A 23,122-nucleotide genomic window follows, 5' to 3' on the forward strand; every position below is an offset into this window, starting at 1 on the left:
CTCTGCTCGGGAGCAGGGGTGGGTTAGAGGGGCTGGGGAGACATTAGTAGACCCCCCCACACCCGGTGGACGCTTCCCACCAACCACAAGCGCTGCACTGAGCAGAAAACGGAGGCCTTGGTTTCGGGGCTGACATTACCATCGGGTCGGGGATGGAGAGCTGAGGACCAGAACGTCCCAAAGATCCATCCCCGGAGGAAGGCCCAGAGAGGCAGACAGATCCCAGCGCACCGCCAGTGCGAGGCCATGGAGTGGACGGGTTCCTGGAACCGGAAGCGGGGGGAGGGGGCGGGGGGTGCAGGCAGCAGCCGGGCGGGGCCGGGTCACGCGGCGGCAGCCCCGGCGGCCCGGGCACGTGCTCCCGCGAGCCCTGCGGCGCCACGCGCAGATGGGCCCCGTGGGGGCCGCGGCTTTGACTCAGTTTCCGAGACGGGCCGGGGACGGAAGAGCCTGCGAGGATAGGCTCAGCCGGGCAGCCCAGGCCGGGCCCGCGGGGGAGGGGGCTCCCGGGACGCAGCCGGAGCCGGCGGTTTCCATGGGAACCGCAGCGGGGTCTGCGCCCCCGGGGACAGCCCCGCTCCGGGCCTCGCTGCTGACCCGACGGGAGCCCGGAGGAGCACGGGCTGGGGTGGGGCAGGGGAAACAGGCCTTGGCTGGGGGGGGCCCGTGTATCCGCTGCCGAGGTGCCCCGCGAGCCCAAGCGGGGCCACGCTCGCTCGCCGCCGCCGCCGCCGCCTCCTGCGCGGGCGCCCCGATTGGCCTGCGTGCGCCCTGGGCCGGCGGCGCCCCGGCTGCGTGCGCTCTCATTGGCTCCGTCTCTGGGGCCTCTTCCGGCCATTGGGTCTCTCCGGAACGTCTCTGATTGGTCAAATGAGTCTCTACTCCCTGGTGGTACTCTTGGCAATCTGGGCTCGCTCAGAGGCGAGGACCGGAATAGGGTGGGGTCTGGGACTCTCGGGTCCCTGCGCTCCGCCACCCGCCCACAGCGCTTCCCCGCCGGCTGCTGGTGGGGCCGCTGTCTTTGGTGCTGAAGACCCCCTTTCACCCCAGTCAATATATTTCTGCGCCTCGCTGCCGCTCCGACGTAAACATACACGTGTGCCCCGGCACCAAAGGATGGGAGCATTCCTACGAGAGGGAACAAACCACGGAGCCCAGGAAGCCGGGACGGGACCTGGAGCAGCGAGGGGGCCCCAGAAGCATCTGTGGCTTCCTCCTTCTGCAGCATTCCAATGGGGATTGTCTAGAGCCCAAGCCTCTTGACCTTCTTCAGGGCCGTGTGGAATTCCTCCCACACTGAAGGGCGCTAGAGGCATCTGCCCCACTCAAAATCCAGTCTAGTTATCTTCCAGCCGCTAGATTCGAGCCACCTAAATTAATCACATCTTTGTTTTTTTCTTTTTGTCGGTCCAGGGTCTTGGATTCTGGGCCCGGGTGCTGTCCCTGGTCTCTTTTTGCTCAAGATTAGCACTCTACCACTTAAGCTACAGCGCCACTTCTTTTTCTGTTGATGAAATGGAGATCAGAGTCTCACGGACTTTTCTTGCCTGGGTTGGCTTCAATCGAACAGGATCCTCAAAGTCTCACCTCTGCAAGGTGGTAATCCTGCTTCCTCGGGTCCTCTCCGTGGACAGCGCCTCGGGAGGGTCATAAATTCGGGACACTAGCAATTCCTTACTGTCGGACCCTCCCTCATTCCCTAGATCGAGGTGCTGGACCAAGCAAGGGAACCGAGGAGTTTGTGTTCAGACAAAATAGATTGTGCGCTGAGACAGGAAGCAGGGCACCCGGCACAGAAGGCCCAGAATCTGGCCACAGAAGCTTCCAGATGTACTTGTGTGTGTGTGTGGGGGGGTAACTAAGGCCTGGACCCCGGGCCTGGGCTCTGACCTTGAGCTTCCGTCCTACCGCCACCCTCAAGGCTACCGCTCACCACTTGAGCCACAGCTCCACTTCAGGCTTTTTTTTGGGGGGGGGGGAGTTAGGTAATGGGAGAGAAGAATCTCACGCACTTTCCCGCCCACTCCCCGGCCCAGGCTGTCTTCGAACCGCAATCCTCAGCTCTCAGCCTCCTGCGTGTCGGGGATTTACAGGCCTCTCCATCCAGGCAGCGCTTCTTTCGGGGGCTGGGCGGGGGAGGCGGTGTCCGGGCCCGAGCGCGCCTACTTCCACCTGCCGCGCCGTCGGGAGCCACGGGGAGGCGGCGCTCGGGCGCGGCGGCCAATGAGCGACGCCGGCGCCGGCAGCTGCTGCTATAAAGGGCTGGGGGCGGCGGCTGCGCGGCCCAGAGCTCGGAGCGCGCAGCGCAGGCCAGAGGGAGGGAGGGAGGGCGGGCGAGGGGAGCGGACTGAACACCGGGGTCCCCCACAGGCCTGACCGAGGGGCGGCAGCCAAAGACCCGCGCGCCACGGTCTCCGTCGGGAAGCGCGCGCACCCACCCCGGGCCCCGCGGGGCCACGCAGGGGGGGCGTCCTCCACCCCGCGTCCGGCTCCCTCTTTCCATCCTCGGCCGCCCGAAGGCCACCCCCGGGGCCCGGTCACCGGAGCGTGCATCCTCGGGCTCGGGTCCATCCATCCTTGGCCCTCGAGGGAGCCGCCGCTCGCATCGCCGCCGCTGCCGCTGCAGCGGCCGCACCCGAAGCCGCCCGGGCGGGACCCCGGCGTGAGCATCGGGCGCCCCCCCTAGGAGTGCACGACCCCCGGAGCCGCCCTCAACACGGACCGCGCCCGCCGGGCACACAAGAATGGTCACTGTAGGTATTCCCTCGTCGCCGAGGGGAGGGGTTGGATCCAGGCTCCGGGGAGATGGCGGGGAGGGGGGGGTAGGACCAGGCCGTGGTAGGCCCGGGTGTGTGTGTGGGGGGGGTAGGACCGCGCCTCGGGCCTGCGAGTGGGGCAGGGCGGCGCCCGGAATGTCGGGGGGCCGCTTAGAGCCTGGCCCGGGAGGCCTTGGAGAGCCAGGTTGTCATTTCGGGGGCGCCCCGGAGGCGGGATGGCCCCCCGCTCCCGAAGGCCTGGTGGGGGAGGGGCCGCGGCGGCGGAGGATGCTTCTTCCTCCATCCAGGCCCGGACCCCGCGGGCCCCCGGCGCGCACGCCGGACACCCCCCTCCCCACGGCGGACGCGGGGCCGGGCCCCGGCGGCACGGCGTCCCCAAGAGCCTAAGGGGAGGCGGATGGCGTCGGATCGGGCGCTCCAGGCCTCGACCGCGCCCGGGAGGCGGGCGTCTCGTCCTCCAGCCCCGTCGACCTTGCGGCAAGCGGGGAGGGGCGAGGAGGGGGCGCGCCCCGAGGGCCCCGCGGGCCCGCCGCCGCCGCCGCTGCCGCGTCCCTTTGTTTCTCGGAGCTTCTTCGCGGGCCGTAGCCTCGCGCGGGCGCCTCGGGCTGCGGGGAGGGGGAGGGGAGGGAAGGGCCCGCGGGGCGGGTGCGGGGAGGGGGTGGTGAAGAGCGCTGCTCGGCTCCTTGGGCCCCGGCCTCCTGGGAGATGGAGGAGTTGGGGGAGGAAGTAGGGGACGGAGGCGGCCGCTTGGGCCAAGTCTAAGCGCCCCACCCCGCCAGGACTCTGGGCCGCGGGGTGACCTTGAACGCGCCCGCTCGCCCGCACCGCTCGCCCCGCGCCTCGGTGGTTTCAGCAGCGAAGAAGCTGGTCAGCTCCTGAGCGAGCGGCCCCGCCCCGCCGGTCACGCCCAGTCTAACCACGCCCCCACACACCCATCTAGGCCACGCCCCCAGGGCCCCAGGGGACCCGGCCTCGCCCGCGTCCCCGCGGTTCCCCCGGGCGGCCCCGGGGGCGGGGCGGGGGCGGGGCGACGCGGGGTGAGCCCCGCCCCCGGCCCCACCCCTGCCCCCGCCGCGCGACTCGGCTCCCCGCGCCGCCGCGCGTCCTTTGTCTGGTCCCGGCGCCCGGGCCTCGCTCCGAGGCGGCCTGGGCGGCTCTGCGCCCGCGGGTTCTCTCCGGGCCGGTTTTCCGTGCCCGGCGCTGGCCCGGTGGGTGGGGGTGGCGGTGGGGATGGCGGGGACTCTCCGGGCCGGGGCTGCCCCTCTCCTTTCCCAGGCGCTGGGGCCCGCCCACCTGACTGTGGCAATGGAGACCCTCCCCGCCAGCGCCCGGCCGGGCGGGGGGGCGTCACCCAGGCCAGACCCTCCGACTCCCCCCCTCGTTTCACATCTCCCTTCCCCCACACACCAGGGGAAAAAAAAGGGGGGGATAACGAGTGTCCCGGGAGGTCACAGGGGGCCGCGCCCCGGCGGCGGCGGCGGGGAGGAGGAGGTACCAAGCCGGGATGGCCGGGGGCCGCGGGGAGGGAGGCCGGGCCGGGCTGGGAGGAGGCGGGCCCGGCTGCACCATGTGGTGGGGCCCCTCAATGCTCCTTTGTCGCCGGCGTCCAGGCATCTGTCACCGTGACTGGGGCCCAGGCCCACAGCTGGGGGCCCAGGGACGCAAAGAGGCCTTAGGTCAAGTGGGGGAGGGAGAAGGGGACGAGAGGGGCTTGGGGTGAGGAGGAGCAGAGAAAGGCCAGAAATGGAGGAGGAGGGGCGAACTGGAAGGCCAGGGCAGAGCCAGGAAGGGTGACCGAGCCGGTTCTCCGCTCCCCGGCTTCCCATCCCTTCCTCCGGCCCGCGCTCGGGTGAGGGCAGCCGGGTGCCCCCGCTGATCCGATCCCCATCAAGGGCTGAGCCGGCTCAGCCCCAGGAAGGAAAGACGACAAGGCCATTTACGCCCTGGCTCTGACAGGAAGTGGAAGGGAGATTAGCAGGCCAATTCCCATGTGACCCCCCCCCTTCACTTCTACTGCACCCAAGTTGGGGGTGCAATTATCTGCGCGTGCACCTGTGCGCACGTGCCAAATTAGGGCTTGAACCCAGAGACTCGAAATGTCCCATAGCTTTTTCACTCAAGGCTGGTGGTGCTCTTCCACTTGAGCCATAGCTCCACTTCAGCTTTTTGCTGGCGCCCTGTAGATAAGAGTCTGATGCCTCCTGAGCAGCAGGGGTGTACAGGGTGAGCACCAGGATTTTTTTTTGCTCTTGTTTTTGACAGCACTGGGGCATGAGCTCGGTGCCTTGAGCTTGCTTGGCAAGTGATTTAATCATCGGGCTATCCTCCCACCTCCTTTTCCTTAGATTAATTTTCTAATGGGGTCTCAAAAGCCTGGCCTCATGCTTCCTGTTTAAGCTGGGATCATAGGTGAGAGTTATGATGCTTGGCTTGTTGACTGCCTGGCCTTCCCTGGAACTCTGTTCCTCCAGCTCTCTGCCTTCAGAGTAGCTGGTAATAACAGGGAATAACTATTGTACCTGCCCTCAAAAAAATTTTTTTAAACCAGTCCTGGGATTTGACCTCAGGACCTGGATACTGTCCCTGAGTTTCTTTTGCTCAAGGCCAGCACACTACCACTTGAACCACTTACAGGTTTTTTTTTTTTTTTTTTTTTTTTTTTTTTTTTTTTTAATAGGTGGTACTGAGGAATCAAATCCAGGGCTTCATGCATGCCAGGCAAGCACTCTACCACTAGGCCACCTTCTCAGCCCTCAGCCCTCCTCAATTACCCCCCCTCCCCCCCAAAAAAAAGATTGGCATTCTATCACTTGAGCCACAGTTCCACCTCTAGCTTTTTGCTGCTGGTTCATTGGAGATAAGCCTCTCATGGACAGACTTTCCTGCTAAGGCCATCTTGGAACCATGATCCTCAGAGCTCAGTTTCCTGAGTAGCTGGGATTGCAGGCGTGAGCCACTGTGCCTGGCTTGGAGTAAACACTGATTGACTTGAAAGAGTACATTACAGGAATAAAGTGGGTTTAAGGGCAATACCCAGAGACTGGACATGTAATTCAGTTTGTGTTAGCATGTGTTGGGTTTGATAGTGATGTCTAAGGAGTGGTATACAGTAGGTTCTCAGTTTTGTTTTGTGTGTGTGTGTGTGTGTGTGTGTGTGTGTGTGTGTGTGTGTGTGTGTGTCAGACATTACTAATCAACTCTGGAGCCTCAGAGCGCCCCTCCTGAGTGGTTCTTCAGATGGAGATGAAAAGCTGATTTTTGTCTGTTTCTTCCTACCCCATTCTTGATGGTCCTGGGGATGGAACTCAGGACCTTTCGGGTGCTGGCTAAGCACTGGACCACGGGGTCACCTCCTAGCTCAGTTTTCCCTTTGATTAAAGCTAGGCATGCTTGGCATGTGCCAATAATCTGGAAGCTGAATGAAGGAGAAGTATCATTTGGGCCCAGAAGTTCAAGTGATACCCCCGTGCTATGACCACTGTGAAGCCAAGCAGCTCTGAATGCAAACAGGTTGAGGCTTGGCATGGAGTTTCTCATTTCAGGTTGCCAAGATCTCTGAGTTTGTATCCTGGAGGGTAAGTCTAGTGATACCTTGAAGTGTGCTTCTCCCACAGTGCCTGGCACTGGAGCATGCTCAAATGGAGCACACTGATGGCTAATAAAGGACAAGGCAGTCGTGGTGGATAGGACAAAACAGCCTTACTTTTCATGCCTCTGCCTATGGCAGACATTACTGATGGATCCCAAGCTGTCTCTCGGCTGTCTGCACATGTGGCTTTAGATGTTTCTGCAGACCACTGTGCATAATCTGCAATTTGCCAAAGACCAGAGGAGGTGCCCAGAAGCATTAAAATGGCATATCTGAGAATACAAAGCTGGGAAGTGTTAGAGCCAGTGCCAGCCCTGGTTGGCAGTAGATGTTGGAAATAGAGACACTGGATGAGGAAAACTCGTACACAAATCTGTCATTTCTATGAGCCATTTATACGATGCACAGTCTGGGGCAGTGTTTAAAACCAGCTGTTTTGCACTTGCTAAGCAGGCACTCTACCACTTGAGTCATGGCCCCAGCCCTTCTTGCTCTGTTATTTTTGAAATAGTCTCACTTTTTGGCCAGGCCAGTCTGACCCACAATCCTATTTACGCTTCAGTATATGAGAAGTTTCCTCATAGACTGGGCATATAGGTGGATAGGGCGGGCATATCTCCTCAGCATGGTTATGAATGAGAAGAGAAAAAATAAATAATCGCATGTAGAATGTTTTCAGTTCCAGGTGCAAAGTAGTGTCTGATATTTGGGCAGTTATATTAAAACAACTTGAATAAGAAAAGGCTGGGATAAGCTGGGTGTAATGGCTCATGCCTGTAATCCTAGCTACTCAGGAGGCTGAGATCTGAAGATCACGGTTCAAAGCCAACCTGGACACTGAAAAAGTGAGACTCTTATCTCCAACTAACCACTAGAAAATCGGAAGTGGCGCTGTGGCTCAAGGGGTAGGCAGTAGCCTTGAGCTGAAGAGCTCAGGAACAGCACCCAGGCCCAGAGTTCAAGCCCCGCAACTGACAAAAAAGGCAAGGCTGAGATAGAGGCTGGAAATGTGGTCTAGTGGTAGAGGGCTTGCCTAGCATGCATGAAGCCCTGAGTTAGATGCCTCAGTACCACAAGCACAGAAAAGGCCAGAAGTGGCTCTGTGGCTCAAGGGATAGAAATGCTAGCCTTGAGCCAAAGAAGCATACCTCTTGAGTGGTGCCTTTGGCCCTGACAGACATTGCTAGTTGAGCACCAAGGTCTTTCCTGCTGATACGGAATGTGCTTCTGAATGTAGCAGTTAATTTGAGGTTTTTTTTTTTCCCCTATCTTTTTTGGTCCTTCCTTTCTTTCTCTTCTTTCTTTCTCTCCTTCCTTCCTTCCTTCTCACACTCTCTCTCTTTCCTTTCTTAGCACTGGGGTGTAAAGAAGGCTAATCCACCTCATAGAGGCTGAAAGGGATGCTGTCATTTACGTTCCCATGTTCATGACAGACATTACCAATCAATCTGTCTATAATGGCTCTTCAGATATCCATCACGCATTTATTTTTACTTGGCTGCAAGGTAAAACAGAGCTTCAAGGACATAAGGACAGCAGAGTATAGTGACTCACATGTTTAATCCTACCTACTCAGGGGGGAAGAGGCTGGGAAGATCAATGTTTGAGGCCAGATCAAGTACAAAATGCCTACGTCCCCCTCCCACCCCTCCCATATTAAGTGATAACTGAGCATGGTAGCATATACCTACATTCCAGCCTTCCGGGCATACATAACAGGAAGCATAAATAGGATTGTGGTTCAGGCTGGCCTACACAAAAAGTGAGACTAGGGCCGGGAGTTTGACCCAGTGGTAAAGTGATGGCCTAGTATGCACAAAGATTTGGGTTCGATTCCTTGGTACTACATAGAAAAAGCTGGAGGTAGCCCAGCACTGGTGGCTCACTCCTGGAATCCTAGCTACTCAGGAGATCTGAGGATCAAAGTTCAAAGTCAACTAGGGCATGAAAGCCCTTGAGATTCTGATTTCCAATTAACCACCGGGAAATCAGAAGTGGCGCTATGACTCAAGTGGTCGAGCTGTAGCCTTGACAAAGCCCTGAGCTCAAGCTCCAGGACTGGCTCCCCCCCAAAAAAAGTGAGACGACATATATATATTTTTAAAAAAACCCAGAAGGGCTGGAGATGTGGCTCAAGTGGTAGAATGCCTAAGGAGCCTATTTTGTGAATTGTCTGAGCCAATACCAGCCTAGTTTATCTGCCACTCGTTCTAGTCAGAGAATGGCAGCGTGGTCTTCAAGTTTAGAAAGGTATACATTTTTTTTTTTTTGCCAGTCCTGGGGCTTGAACTCAGGGCCTAGGAACTGTCTCGGGCTTTCTCAAGGCAAGTGCTGTACCACTTGAACCACAGCACCATTTCTGGCTTTTTCTGTATATGTGGTACGGAGAAATTGGTACGTGCTCGGCAGGCACTCTATCACTAGGTCACACTCCCACCCCCACCATTTTTTACATGTAAATGTACTGTTTACTGTTTAAATTTATGGTTATAACAGAGGTGATATACAGAGGAGTTACATTTACAGGCAACAGGGAATAAGTAGAAAGGTGTACCCTTGAGATCCAGTGCTACCCCCAAAATGTTGTGTTTCTTAACATCTCTGATCCTCAGATTCTTCATCAGTCTAACTCTGTAGTCTTTGTATGAATTCAGTAGCAAACAGCATGAAAAAAAATACTGCACAGATTGAGAAAAAGTAGCTCACACCTGTAATCCTAGCTACTCAGAAGGGCTGAGTTGGAAGCCAGGCCCCCAGGAAGATAAATCCAAGAGACTCTTCAATTAGCCAGATTACCAAACACCAGAGAGTGCCGGGAGTTTGGCTTAGTGCTCATGTAGCATGCACGAAGGCCCGGGTTCAATTCCTCAGTACCACATATACATAGAAGCCAGAAGTGATTCTGTGGCCCAAGTGGTAGAGCACGAGCCTTGAGAAAGCCCAAGGACAGTGCTCAGGCCCTGGTTCAAGCCCCAGGACTGAGAAAAATACAAAAATTCTGAACAGGAATGAGGTGTGATTCAGTGGTAGAACAATTATCTAGCACATACACACTTAAAAATACCTAATATCAAATATATATATATAAACAAACTCACATGTTGGCTTTTATCCTACAAAGCTTGGTTTAATATTGAAAAAATGTTCATGAACATACCTTATGGCATTACTATATTAACCCTAAAGTCCATTTCGATGGATACAGAAAACACTTCAATAAACATTCTTGCTTTTTCTTTCTTTTAAATCTATTTAGAATCAGGCAAATAGTAACAGTAACACAGACTTATCATCTCTGTTACTCAGGAGCCTGAAGAAACGACAGGTAGAAGTTCAAGGCTAGCTTGGACAACATAACAAAACCCACCTGAAAGGAAAAGAAAATTTGTTAGGATGCTAGACCAAGACTCTTTCTTTTGTTCTTTTTTTTTTTTTTTTGTGAGTTATGGGTCTTGAACTCAGTGCCTAGGCGCTGTCCTTGAGCAAGCTACAGCTCCACTTCTGGTTTCCTGGTAGTTCATTGAAAATAAGAGTAACTGGAACTTTTCTGCCCAGGCTGGTTTTGAACCCCGCTCTGCTAGAGCTCAGCCTCCTGAGTAGCTGGGATGACAGGCGCTGGTGAGCACAGGCTTATTTATTTATTTATTTTTCTAGTATTGGACATAAACCCCAGAATGTAGTGTATACTAGGCAAATGCTCTACCACTGGGCCACATTTCCAGTTTTAAGGAGCATATTTCAACCTGATCAAGGCCATCTAAACCTGCAAACCTGGAGGCATGGTTCAAGTGGCAGAGATCCCATGCCAAAAAAAGGCTTAAAGCATTTCCTTCTGTGTGTCCTTAGATTTTTGTGAGTTTTCCCTTTTCTCTTCCGCACGCCCCCTTTGTTGTTTTCTTTCTCTTTCTCCATTTTTTGTTTGTTTGTTTTTGTTCTGGTCATTGGTGCTTGTACTCAGGGCCTGCTGTCCTTTTTGTTCCAGGCTAGCTAGCACTCGACCACTGGAGCTACAGCTCTACTTCTGACTTTTTGGGGGAGTAGTTTTAGTGGAGAGACTAGTCTCACAGACTTTCCTGCTTAGGCTGGCTTTGAACTGTGATCCTCAGATCTTGACCTCTTGACTAGCTGGGCTCATAGGCCTGAGAACCTGTGCCATACTTCAAGGGGCCTATGCAAGGCCCTGGCTTCCCTCCTCCGCTTCCTCCCCTCTAAAAACAACCCACCCTGGAGAGAACTAGCCAAGGTCCCAGGAGAAGGGCACTGATCTCTTCCAAGGGTAATGCTGGCCCCCAAATGACTAATTACCTCCTGCTTAGCCTCAACTCTTAAAGATTCCACCATCTCACCTCCTGTGCCACACTCGTACAAGGCCACACAGCACCCACAGTTTTGTGTTGTGTTTATTTATTTATTTATTTATTTTGCCAGTCCTGGGCTTGAGCTCAGGGCCTGAGCACTGTCCTTGGACTTTCTCAAGGCTAGAGCTCTACCACTTGAGCCTCAGCACCACTTCCGGCTTTTTGCTATGTATGTGGTTACCAAGGAATCGAACCCGTGTCTTCGTGCATGCTAGGCAAGCACTTTAACCACTAGGCCAAACTCCTGGCCTGTTTGTTTGTTTATTGGCAGCATGGAGGTTGAACTCAGGGGCTCGGGAGGACTACACAATGCCTTCCCCTCCCAGCCACATCTCTAGCCCACATGTATTTTGTTGGTTTGTGTTTCTGTTTCTGTGCTGGTTACTGGGGCTTGAAGCTCAGGGTCTGGGTGCCGTCTCTTTGCTTTTTGTGTTGGAGGCTGGTACCTGAGCCACATCTCTACTTCTTGGGTGTGTGTGTGTGTGTGTGTGTGTGTGTGTGTGCCTGTCTGTCTGCCTGTCTGCCTGTCTGCCTATCTGCCTGTGCTTGCACCGTTCCAGTCCTGGGGATTGAAGTCTGAGCCTGGATGTTGTCCTTGATTTTCTTAAGCCACAGGTTCACTTCTGGCTTCCTGGTGGTTCACTAGAGGTAAAGAGTCTCGTGGCCTTTCCTGACTTAGGTGTCTTCACCCAGTGATCCTCAGATCTCAGCCTCTCAAGTAGCCAGGATTATCCGTGTGAACCACCAGCACCTCGACTGCATTTTCTATTTATAGATAAGATACTGTTCACCTTGAGATCACACAAGAACATTTGACTTCTTCCTTTCGTCCTCTCTTTAAAAAAGTTAACAGGGCTGGGAGTTTGGCCTAGTGGTAGAGTGTTTGCCTAGCATGCACGAAGACCCGGGTTTGATTCCTCGGTACCACATACATAGAAGAAAGCCAGAAATGATGCTGAGGCTCAAGTGGTAGAGCTCTAGCCTTGAGAAAAGAGAAAGAGAGAGAGAGAGAGAGAGAGAGAGAGAGAGAGAGAGAGAATCCAAGGACAGTGCTCAGGCCGAGTCCAAGCCCAGGACTGGCAAAAAAAAAAAAAAATTAACAGGTACTTAGTCTTGAACTCAGAGCTTTGAGTAATTTCTACAAGCCCCCCCCTTTTTTTGCCAGTCTTGATGTGGCACTGTCCTTGAGCTTTCTTTGCTCAAGGCTAGTGCTCTGTCACTTGAACTATAGTGCCACTTCCGGCTTTTTCTGTGTATGTGGTATGGAGGAATCGAACCCGGGTCTTCATCCATGCTAGGTCAGCACTCTAGCACTAGGCTACGCTCCTGACCACCACCAGATGTTTTATTCATTGATTGATTGATTGATGCCTAGAGCTTCTATTTAAGGCCTTGGGGGATTAGTTGGAGCTAAGAGTTTCAGCAGTCTTGCTACATAAGCTAGCTTTGAATTCTAATCCTCGGGTCTCTGCCTCCTGGGTAGGATTATGGGTGTGAGCCACTGACACCAAGTTGATTTTTTTGTTTTTGTGTTTTGTCTTTTTTTGCCAGTCCTGGGGCTTGAACTCAGGACCTGGGTGGGCACTGTCCTTGAGCTTCTTTTGCTCCACACTGGCACTGTACCACTTGAGCCACAGTGCTACTTCCAGCTTTTTCTGTGTATGTGGTGGTACTAAGAAATTGAATTTTTTTTTTTTTTTCTTGCAGTCCTGGGCTTGAGCTCAGGGCCTGAGCACTGTCCTTGGACTTTCTCAAGGCTAGAGCTCTACCACTTGAGCCTCAGCACCACTTCCGGCTTTGTTCTATGTATGTGGTACTGAGGACTCGAACCTGGGTCTTCGTGTATGCTAGGCAAGCACTTTAACCACTAGGCCAAACTCCCGGCCCCTAAATGGAGGAGATTTTAAGAAGAGTTTTTAGGTAAGGCATCAGTAGCTTATCTGTCACCCTAGTTATTCATGAGTCTGAGATCTGAGAATCGCAGTTCAAAACCAGCCCACACAGTAAAGTCTGTTAGACTCTTGTGTACAATGAACCCGCTGGAAGCTGAAAGTGGAGTTATGGCTCTAGCACGCCAGCTAGCCTTGAGCAACAAAGAAAAAGAAAAAATTGGAGCAAGATTGTAAGCCCCTCTCCCCCCAAAAAAGAAGAAGAAAGAACCTGGACACCAGTGTCTCACACCTGTAATCCTAACAATTTACGAGTCTGGGATCTGGGGATCACAATTCAAAGCCGGCCTGGTCTCTCAAAAAGTCTGCGACACTCATCTCCAATGAGCCACCAGAAAACTGGAAGTGGCTCAAAGTATAGATCACTATCCTTGAGCTGAAGAGCTCAGAGACAGTGCCCATGCCCAGAGGTCAAGCTCCATGACCAACCAAAGAAAAACAACAGGAGATTAATAATTAGTCATTTGTGTGTGTGTGTGCGCCAGTCCTGGGGCTTGAACTCAGAGCCTGAGTGCTGTGTTTTGCTCTACCATTTGGGGCCATAGCACCACTTCTGGCTTTTTGGTGGTTCGTTGGAGATAAGAGTCTCCTGGATGGGCTGGGAATGTGGCCTAGTGGTAGAGTACTCGCCTAGCATGCCTGAAGCCCTGGGTTCGATTCCTCAGGACCACATAAACAGAGAAAGCTGGAAGTGGTACGGTGGCTCAGGTAGTAGAGCACCAGCCTTGAGCAAAAAGGAGCTCAGGGACAGTGCCCAGGCCCTGAGTTCAAGCCCCAGGACTGGCATAGAAAGAGTCTCACCGACTTTCCTTCCTGGGCTGGCTTGGAACCCTGATCCTGCGGAGTAGCTGGGATTTTAGGCATGAGCCACAGACTCCCTGCAGCAGGAGTAATCTTGTCACTGAAGCAGCCACGGTGTGCCTGGGTGTGAGGACTGGGCGGTGAGCGGGTGCCACCTGTTGTTTCCAGCAGATACTGGGGGCCATGGAGTCTCAGGTGGGGGGGGGCCCGGCCGGCCCGGCCCTGCCCAACGGGCCACTCCTGGGTACTAATGGAGCCACTGACGACAGCAAGACAAACCTCATCGTCAACTACCTGCCCCAGAACATGACCCAGGACGAATTCAAGAGTCTCTTTGGCAGCATCGGAGACATCGAGTCTTGCAAGTTGGTGCGGGACAAAATTACAGGTGTGCCTGGTGGCAGGGTGGGGATGGAGGTGGCAGGAGGGGACTTCCCCGGACCTATAGGGACTGCTGGGACTTGGGGGGGTGCAGGGGGGGTGGTCTTTAGTGGGGGTCCGGCCAGCCCAGGAGGCTGAGGTCATTTTCCTTGGTCTATACCACAGGGCAGAGCCTGGGCTATGGCTTTGTGAATTATTCTGACCCCAATGACGCAGACAAAGCCATCAGCACCCTCAACGGCCTCAAATTACAGACAAAGACCATCAAGGTGAGCGGTCCCTGGTGGCCCTGCTCGGGCTGGGCATATCTCTCTTCCGGCAGTGTCTGGCTTTGGCTTGTCTCCATCTCGGTTTCCTCATCTGTCAGGGGTGGGGGATGCGGGGGAGAAGACAACCGTGCAGGAAGTCTTGTGTTTGCTGGAGACTCAGAAAAATGAGTCAGGCCCCAGAGGTAGGATAGGATGACTTGGGAGTGGTGAGCAGAAAGGGGTCCCATGAGCTATACCCCTCTTTGCCTTTGTACTGGAAATGGGGGTGGGGGGGCCCAGCTGCCATCTGGAGTCTAATTAGGGCCTTAGGAGGGCTGGATTAGGGGGCAGCCCAGCCCCTCCCCCCCTCCTCACAGCTGCAGCTGGGTCCCAGGGAGCCCAGATTCCCTGGGGAGGGGGGAATCACCATGGAAACACCCCCCCCTCTAGGTTTGGAAGGAAGGGCGGTGTTTTGCTCCACCCCACAAATCTGCTCCTGGACCCTGGGGGAGAGGCCAGGCAGGGAATGCCCCATCTGGTCCCGTTTTGGGCATGGGGAGTGCAGAGTGATAGAAATCTTGATTTCTCTTTCTGCTCTAGAGGCTCCCTTCCCCCGAATTCTCCACCTATGAGTGGCTGTTGTCCTGGGGTAGGGAGGGTGTCTGGTGAGTTCAGATTTGGGGTGTGCCCTTCCTGATGTGTGAGCTCTGAGATTCATGTGACACACCCCCGCTCTGGCTGTGACCTGATGGGACCCCCCCCATCCCGTGGGTATGTCTGGCTATGACAGGGTGTTGGGGTGTGTGTCAAGGTGATGCTGTGTGGGGGGTGTCTGCCTGTGCACGCGTGGGGGTGGAACCCATGTGAGGTTAGTGGGTGATAGGTGTGGGTTCTTGTCTTTCTTTTCCCAGTCCTAGGGTCTGGGTGCAATCTCCATATTTCTTTTGCTCAAGCCCTGCATGCTACTACTTGAGCCACAGTGCCGCTTCCAGCTCTTTTTTGGGGGGGGTTCATGGGGCCTGGGTGCTGTCCCTGAGCTCTTGAGCTCAAGGCTACCGCCCTACCCCTGGAGCCACAGCGTCACTTCCAGTTTTTCTAGTGATTCAATGGAGATAAGAATCTCAGGGTCTTGAGTGCCGGGGCTGGCTTTGAACTGTGCTCCTCAGATCTCTGCCTCATGAGTAGCTGGGTTACAGGTGTGAGCCACTGCTCCCAGGTTCTTTCTATTGATTTCTTGCAGGTATTAGGGCTTTTGAACTCGGGGCCACGGTGCTTTCCCTGAGCTTTTTCACTCAAGGATGGATCTCGTCCACTTGAGCCACAGATCTACTTCCAGCCTCTGGTGGTTCACTGGACATAAAGAGTGTGATGGGCTTTCTGCCCCCAGGCTGGCTTTGAACTGGGATCCTCAGATCTCAGCTTCCTGAGTAGCTTGCGTTACTGAAGGAAGCCACTGGCGCCTAGCTTTTGTGTGCCCGTGTGTGCCGGTCCTGGGCTTGGGAGAGGGGCGCTGCTGGCTCAGGCTGGCTGTCTATACTCCCAGCTACTTAGGAGAATGAGGTCTGAGAATCATGGCTCAAAGCCAGCTCAGACAGGAAAGTCTGGGAGACTCTTATCTCCAATCAAACACCAGAAAGCGGAAAGGGGCCCCGAGGCTCAACGTGGTACAGTGTCCTTGAACTGAAGAGCTCAAGGACAGCAACCGGCCCCTGACTTCAAGCCCTACAAGGAACAATAAAAAGTCTCCAGACTTTCCTTTTGGGCTAGCTGGGATTACAGGTGTGAGCGGCTCGCACCTAGCAGTTGTTTCTAAGGTAGGTGGTTCAGACTCAGCATTCAACACAAAAGCCAGACCTCTCAGCCAGCTGGGGGTCAATTTAGAAGTAGATGTCGATAACCATAATGATCCCCCTCCATGCCAGCAACAGGGCTCCCCACAAGCGCATGGGGGCAGGCAGGCCTCGAGCCCGCCCCAACACTGATAACCACACAATGGGATGGGCTACAGGACACTGGCTGCTCAGTAAATGGACTTTTATTCCCTCCATTCTCGACTTCACAATACCCACCAGTGTTTCTGTGAAATGAATGTCCACGGCCACCATTTTTAAAGACAGCGAGTGAGTATCAGTGGTCACTGGGTCTCATGAATGACAGGAACCATACCAGAATACGGGTAATTCACAAGCAGGGTGAGTCATAGAATTGGGGCTGGAGGGCAGCGTCCAGGTGGAGGAGAACCTGGAGGGACTTTGCAGCTGAGATCTGGAGAAGAGAGGGAATCATTTCAAAGGCCCTGAGGCTGCCTGTGCCTACTAGAATTGGGGAGGACAGAGGGGGCTGGATCAGAGCCATTGGGCGAAGAAGGGGGGCCAGGTGAGGACAGCATGGTGACTGAGACAGGACAAGAGGTTATGCACATAAATTAGTGGGCGACAAGATGGGTTCATTTTCACACTGAGGAGGGTGGGAATTTGTCAACTCAGGAGGCTGGGATCTGAGGATGGCAGTCTGAAGCCAGGCAGAGCAGGAAAGTCCCTCTCTCCAAAAATAACCAGCCAAAAGCAGGTCTGGAGGTATGGTTCAAGTGATAGAGCGCCAACCTCAAGTGAAAAAGCCAAGCAAGAGAGGGGCCTTGTTCAAGTCACCATACTGGCATGTGTGCACGTGTATACACACACACACACACACACACACACACACACACATATTTAGACTAGAGGCACATGTCAAGTGGTAGAGCCACAAGCTGAGCTAACAAACCAAGTGATAATGGAAGATACTGAATATTCATCAAGAAAGAAAGAAGGAAAGAAAGAAAGAAAGAAAGAAAGAAAGAAAGAAAGAAAGAAAGAGGGCCAGGAGTTTGGCCTAGTGGTAGTAGAGTGTTTGCCTAGCATCCACAAAGGCCTGGGTTCGATTCCTCGGTATCACATATACATAGAAAAAGCCAGAAGTGGTGCTGTGGCTCAAGTGGTAGAGCTCTAGCCTTGAGAAAGCCCAAGGACAGTGCTCAATCTCTGAGTCCAAGCCCCAGGACTGGCAAGAAAAAAAAAGAAAGAAAGGATGGGAGAGGGAGGGAGGGAGGGAGGGAAGGAAAAAGAGTTGAGCTGGGTGCCAGTGGCTCTCTCCTATCATCCCAGTTTCTCAGGAGGCTGAGATTTGAGGATCACAGTTCAAAGCCAGCCCAGGCAAGAAAGTCTGTGAGACTCTTATCTCCAGTTGTCCAGTTAACCACTAAAAAGCCAGAGGGGAGCAGTTGTTCAAGCGGTAGAGTACCAGCCTAGAGAAAAAAAGCTCAAGGGAGGGATAGCACCCAGGCCCTGAGTTCAAACACCAGTTACTGCACCAAAAGGAAAAGAAAAAGCTCAATAGCAAGTAAGCAAGCATCCTAGGTCTCCCAAGACTCAGTCTCTTCCACAACTCAGGGGTGCTTGAATCCCCCCTCCTACCCCGGCCAGGTGTCCTATGCCAGGCCTAGCTCTGCCTCCATCCGAGATGCCAACCTGTACGTGAGCGGGCTCCCCAAAACCATGAGCCAGAAGGAGATGGAGCAGCTCTTCTCCCAGTACGGGCGCATCATCACTTCTCGTATCTTGATGGACCAGGTCACAGGTGAGTGCTGGGGTTTGGGGGGGTTGGCATGGCATGGCAGGAGGCAGTGTGGGGGGTGGGCAATCACAAACAGAACGGGATCAGGGGACCAGCTGCTCACTACACCCCATCACACACCCCACCAGGTGTATCTCGGGGCGTGGGATTCATCCGCTTTGACAAGAGGATCGAGGCAGAAGAAGCTATCAAAGGACTGAACGGGCAGAAGCCGCTTGGCGCTGCCGAGCCCATCACGGTCAAGTTTGCCAACAACCCGAGTCAGAAGACAGGCCAGGCCCTGCTCACTCACCTCTACCAGTCGTCAGCCCGGCGCTACGCAGGGCCCCTGCACCATCAGACGCAGCGCTTCCGGTGAGCTAGCGTTCTGTCACCCGTGGGACACCCCAGAGCTCCCAGGCCTGCAGCTCCTGTTGAGAACCAAAATGGGCAAATGCAGACTCATCAGGTGTCGAGACCAGGCCCTCACATACAGAAAGCACCCAGTATACCCGCCTACGGTGGCTCACCCCAGTAACCCTAACAACTCAGGAGGCTGAGATCTGATAATCATGATTCAAAAGTCCAGAGAAACTCTTATCTCCAATTAACCACCAGGAAACCAGAAGTGGTGCTGTGGCTGAAGGGGTAGGGTGGTGGCCTTGAGCTGAAGAGCTGAGGGACAGCACCCAGGCCCAGAGTCCAAGTCGTATGGACAGATAAGAAAGAAAGAAAGAAAGAAAGAAAGAAAGAAAGAAAGAAAGAAAGAAAGAAAGAAAGAAAGAAAGAAAGAAAGAAAACACACCTAGTATGTGCTGGTCAGTACAGTTGGCATTAGTGAGGTGAAGGGGCTTGGGAGAAAGCTGAGAAGCTGGGTGCAGTGGCTCATGTCTATAATCTCAGCTCCTTGGGAGGCACAGATTGGAGGATAGTTGTTTCAGGCTAGGAGGAGGACGGGTGACCCCCCCCCCATCTCAACAAATAAGCTAGGTGTGGTAGTTGTCTCTAATTCCTACTTGAGAGGCAGAGGTAGGAAGATTATCAACCCAAGGCCAGCTAGGGCAGCCACTAGAGGCCTTACCTGAACAGCTAAAGCAAAAAGGGGTAGGGGACAGCTTAAGTGGTAGAGTGCCTGTGACCCTGAGTTCAGACCCTAGATCAACCAGAAAGAAGGAAAAGAGAAGGGAAGGAGGGAGAGGGTCAGGTGCCAGTGGCTCACACTTGTCATCCTGGCTACTCAGGAGGCTGAGATCTGAGGATCAAGGTTCAAAGCCAACTGGGGCAGGAAAGTCTATGAGACTCATTTCCAATTAACCAGCAAAAAGCCAGAAGTGGCTGGGCACAGTGGCTCAAGGGGTAGGGCTGTAGCCTTGATCTGAAGAGCTCAGGAATAATGCCCTGGCCCAGAGTTCAAACCCCATGGCCAAAAAAAAAACACAAAGCCAGAGTGGAGCTGTGGCTCCATTGGTGAGCACTAGCCTTGAATGTAAAAGCTAAGAGACAGCACGAAGGCCCAGAGTTCAAGCCCCACTTCTGGCACCAAAAGAAAAGAAAGAAAAAAAGCTGGTTGTAGTTCAACTGCCTGAGCCCCCCCCCATCTCAGTTCTTTAATCCCCACATCTATGCCTCAGTTCCCCCTCTGTAACAGCCCTAAAGGTTCCTGGGCCCCTACTGTCTAGTGGTAGAGGCGGCTCATTTATTCTGCATAGCAGCCCCAAGAGAACAGAGATGGTATTGTCCCCATTTCGCGGAGGGGGACCCTGAGGCCCAGAGGGACACGCGGGGGCCCCTCCCTGCGGCGGGGAGGGCCGGGGGTGGGGCCGTGCCAGGCGGTGTCCGGCGTGGGGGGCCCCCCTGACCACCGCTTCTCCCTCCACAGCCTGGACAACTTGCTCAACATGGCCTACGGAGTCAAGAGGTAACAGTGCCCCCACCCTGCTGTCCCCCACCCTCCATGCCTGTCCCCCTCCCATCCCTGGCCCTGACCAACCCACACCCCACCACCCGCCGCACCCCAGAACCACCAGAGGCTCCACGGGGAGGCGGGGACCTCCGGGCCTGGGGCCTCTTTAGGGGTCTCTGAAGCCTGGCAGAGTGGCTGGGAAATGGGATGGGCGTGGTTAACGGTGGCCCCTCCCACTTCCGTTTTCCAGCCCAATGAGAGGCAGGGCAGAGGGCTGGGGGCGTGGCTCTGTGGAGCAGAGCCTGCTCAGCCTGCAGAGGTCCTGGGTTCCATCTCCAGAGCCTCCAAAGGGAGAAGAGAGAGGGGAGGGGGGGTGGGGGAAGGAGAGGAGGGCGCCCTCTGGTTCTACCACTAATTCTGAGAGCCACCGCTCCCCCTCCATTCATTCATTCATTCATTCATTCATTCCTGGTGATCTTTGTTACAGATAAGTAGAATGACCCAAAGGTGGGGCCTGATTTGGGGCTGGGGACAAAGCGAACACGGCCCAGAGTGAGCTCAATAAAAGGTGGCCACGTGTATGATTCACACTGCTCTTCATGGTCTCGGTCTCAGGCCAAGGAGTGGACATGGGGCTGTGCAGGAAAAGGGTCAGGAACAATGGAGGCCGAGCAGAACTCTCCCCCCCACCCAGTTTTGTTGTGACACATTTGTCATTTGGGGTGTCACCAAGTGTCTACCTGGAAGTGGAGTCCTGGCAGCAGGAATAACCTGTGCAAAGGCCTAGAATTCGTCCCACATGATCAAGGCTCCCCTCCGGAGGATGTCATTCATTCACTCCACAGACATCCCCAAGCTACTCGGGAGGCTGAGATCTGAGAATCACGGTTCTAGGCCCGCCTTAGGGCAGGAAAGTCTGTGAGATTCCTACCTTCAGTGAAAAGCTAGAAGTGGAGCTCTGGCTCAAGTGGTAGAGCGCCAGCTTTGAGCGAAAGAAACGAAGGGATAAGCACCTAGGCTCTGAGTTCAAGGTCCAGTACCTGCACCTAAAGAGAGAGGTGACAGCCAGTGGTGTCACCCTGTGAGGGCTTGACACCCTCAGTAGGAGGTGACACCCACAGAGCAGGCCCAGCGGGGAGCCGCGATGGTGCCAGTGTGGTCGGAGGCATGCTGGGGGTCAGGGCAGAGCCCGCGTGACCCCCAAAGTAGTCCCCTGTCGCTTATTGCTAGGTTCTCCCCCATCGCCATCGACGGCATGAGCGGCCTGGCGGGCGTGGGGCTGTCGGGGGGCGCGGCGGGCGCCGGCTGGTGCATCTTCGTGTATAACCTGTCGCCCGAGGCCGACGAGAGCGTGCTGTGGCAGCTGTTCGGGCCCTTCGGGGCGGTCACCAACGTCAAGGTCATCCGTGATTTCACCACTAACAAGTGTAAGGGCTTCGGTTTCGTCACCATGACCAACTACGACGAGGCGGCCATGGCCATAGCTAGCCTCAATGGCTACCGTCTGGGGGAGCGCGTCCTGCAGGTGTCATTCAAGACCAGCAAACAGCACAAGGCCTGAGCTGCCCCCCACCCCGCCGCCCTCCCCTCCCTGGGCAGCAGAGAGAGAAAGAGAGAGAGAGAAAGAGAGAGGCCCGAGAGAGCCAGTCCAGGCAGACCCGCATCTCTGTGGAACGCCACAGCCACAAGCTGAGCCCTCTGGGGGACAAAAGGTCTGTAAGGAACTGGGGGTTCCCCAGGGGGGGTCCCCCACCTTGTTCTCCCTGCCCCACCCATCTCAGGCTGGGCTGTTCACTCTCGTTTGGCTCCCGGTAAAAGGTTTTGTTTCTCTTTTTGGCTAAAAAGAAAGTCGAGATGAATGTGCCTCCCCCCCCTCCCTTAGCCATTCTGCATAGGATGGCTTGGGGGACAAAGGGGGGAGCCTTCCCAGGTCCCTGTTTCCCCAGGCTCCCCCAATACCCAGATGGGCCTGGAGAGAGAAGGGAGGGAATAGGTTAAAAAATTCCCCGCCCCCCCCAGAAAAAAATCAAACCATGAAGAGGGGTGTGGGCATGCCAGACCCCTACCCCCCCCCAAACCCCTGCCTGAGTAGAATGTGAGGAACAGGGTTGGGGGGGGAGGGTTAGGGTTGGAAGCTGAAACAAAATGACAAAAAAAAAAGGGGGGGTGGGAGGGGAAGAAAAATTCTATTTTTGTAAAAAGGGAAAAAGACCTCGTGGAGAATTTTTACTGGGGATTCTTGAACTTAAAAAAAGAAAAAAAAGACAAAAAAAGACAAAAAAAATAAGACTTAAAAAAAAAAAAGAGAAACCTATTTTGGCAGGTTATGATCATCAACCAGGGCAGGTGGGCGTGCAGGGAGTGGGGGCGAAGGGGCTGAGAGGCCACAGGGCTACCCTGCAACCCTGGGGGACGGACACCCAGAGACACACACAGACTGCACGACTCGTTCTTTTCCATCTCATTGGCCCAAATCCAGTCCTTCAAGGCTGGGGCTAAGCCTACACAAAGGGAAAGAGATGGCAGGTTTTATTTGGGGTGGGGGGAGACACAGCCACAGAGACACAAAGATAGGAAGTCTCACGGACACGTGGACAGGTAGCCTTGTCCACCAGCCCACGAGGATGCAAAAACTCACAGACAGATCGATCTGGACACACGCGCACACATGCACACACACGCACACACACACCCAGGGACATGCACACATTTTCACAACATCCCACGGGGTAAGATGTCCCTAGCCAGACCCTCCCGTGACCCAGTGGCTTCCTCAGCGGGGCCCCTGCTCCAGTCACCACTCTTAGTCCCAACCCGCCCCGGGCCCCAGGTTCTCTGCAGATTTCTTCTGGCTCTGGGTCTCCCTGCTGCCCACCTATAATAGGGGTGTATACCTGACAACCATGCACCCACACACATAATACCTCTTCTACTTTGGCATCATGGGGGGGGCTGGAGGCAGCCCACCCCCACCCCCACAACACTTGAGGCCAAAGGACCCCCCTTCCCTCCTGTCTCTGGGGCTCAGCCTTCCCGGGCCAAGGGGAAGGGCAGCCCTGAGCCTTTCTCCACTAAGGTCACACCCTGGCAGCAGGCACCCAGCACCCCCATCCTTGCCGGGCCCAGGGTGGAAAGGTCTGAGGCCACACCCCAAGATCCCTTCCTGTCCTCCCAAATGCTCCCCTCCACCCTCCTTTCGGTTGTTGGGGATCTCATCTTCCCAGATTTTTTTCGGGGGGGGGTAGGTGATGGACACAGAGCCCTGGCCCTGGCTTCTGTCTGGATTTTGCACCCCTTTTCCTAATTTTTCATTGCTTGTTTTTGTTTTTTTAAACAAATCTGACAGAAGCCAAAGGCCATGAGCCTCTGGGAGCCGCTCCCCTTCCTGGAACCCACTTCTCCCGCCACCCTCCCCCCCCCCCCGTGGGCCCAGTTAGAACTGAGAATTACAAAAGCCCCCCTCCCCAGTGCCCCCAACTCCGGTTCTTCTTGCCTGGTGTCCTCTTGTTTGGTGTCCAGCCATGG

The 23,122-nt window shown here is 55.0% G+C and overlaps 1 protein-coding gene across 3 annotated transcripts; it reads left to right on the plus strand.

The window, feature by feature from the left end:
• The first annotated feature begins 2,334 nt into the window (after positions 1-2,334).
• Elavl3 (ELAV like RNA binding protein 3) lies at positions 2,335-22,343 on the plus strand. Of its 3 annotated transcripts, none has more exons than XM_090337362.1 (7): positions 2,335-2,753; positions 13,643-13,862; positions 14,021-14,124; positions 17,565-17,718; positions 17,844-18,069; positions 19,574-19,612; positions 20,807-22,343. In XM_090337362.1, the coding sequence occupies exons 1-7, from the start codon at positions 2,745-2,747 to the stop codon at positions 21,156-21,158; spliced, it is 1,104 nt and encodes a 367-aa protein (XP_090193488.1). In that variant the 5' UTR covers positions 2,335-2,744; the 3' UTR covers positions 21,159-22,343. The 3 variants fall into 3 exon arrangements, with proteins under 3 accessions (XP_090193488.1, XP_090193505.1, XP_090193497.1); XM_090337379.1 differs by having other exon boundaries at positions 20,828-22,343; XM_090337371.1 differs by having other exon boundaries at positions 13,646-13,862.
• The last annotated feature ends 779 nt before the right edge of the window (positions 22,344-23,122 follow it).

Source organism: Megascapheus bottae, chromosome 1, assembly GCF_031878675.1.
Source record: "Megascapheus bottae isolate mThoBot1 chromosome 1, mThoBot2.hap1, whole genome shotgun sequence".
Lineage (NCBI taxonomy): Eukaryota > Metazoa > Chordata > Mammalia > Rodentia > Geomyidae > Megascapheus > Megascapheus bottae.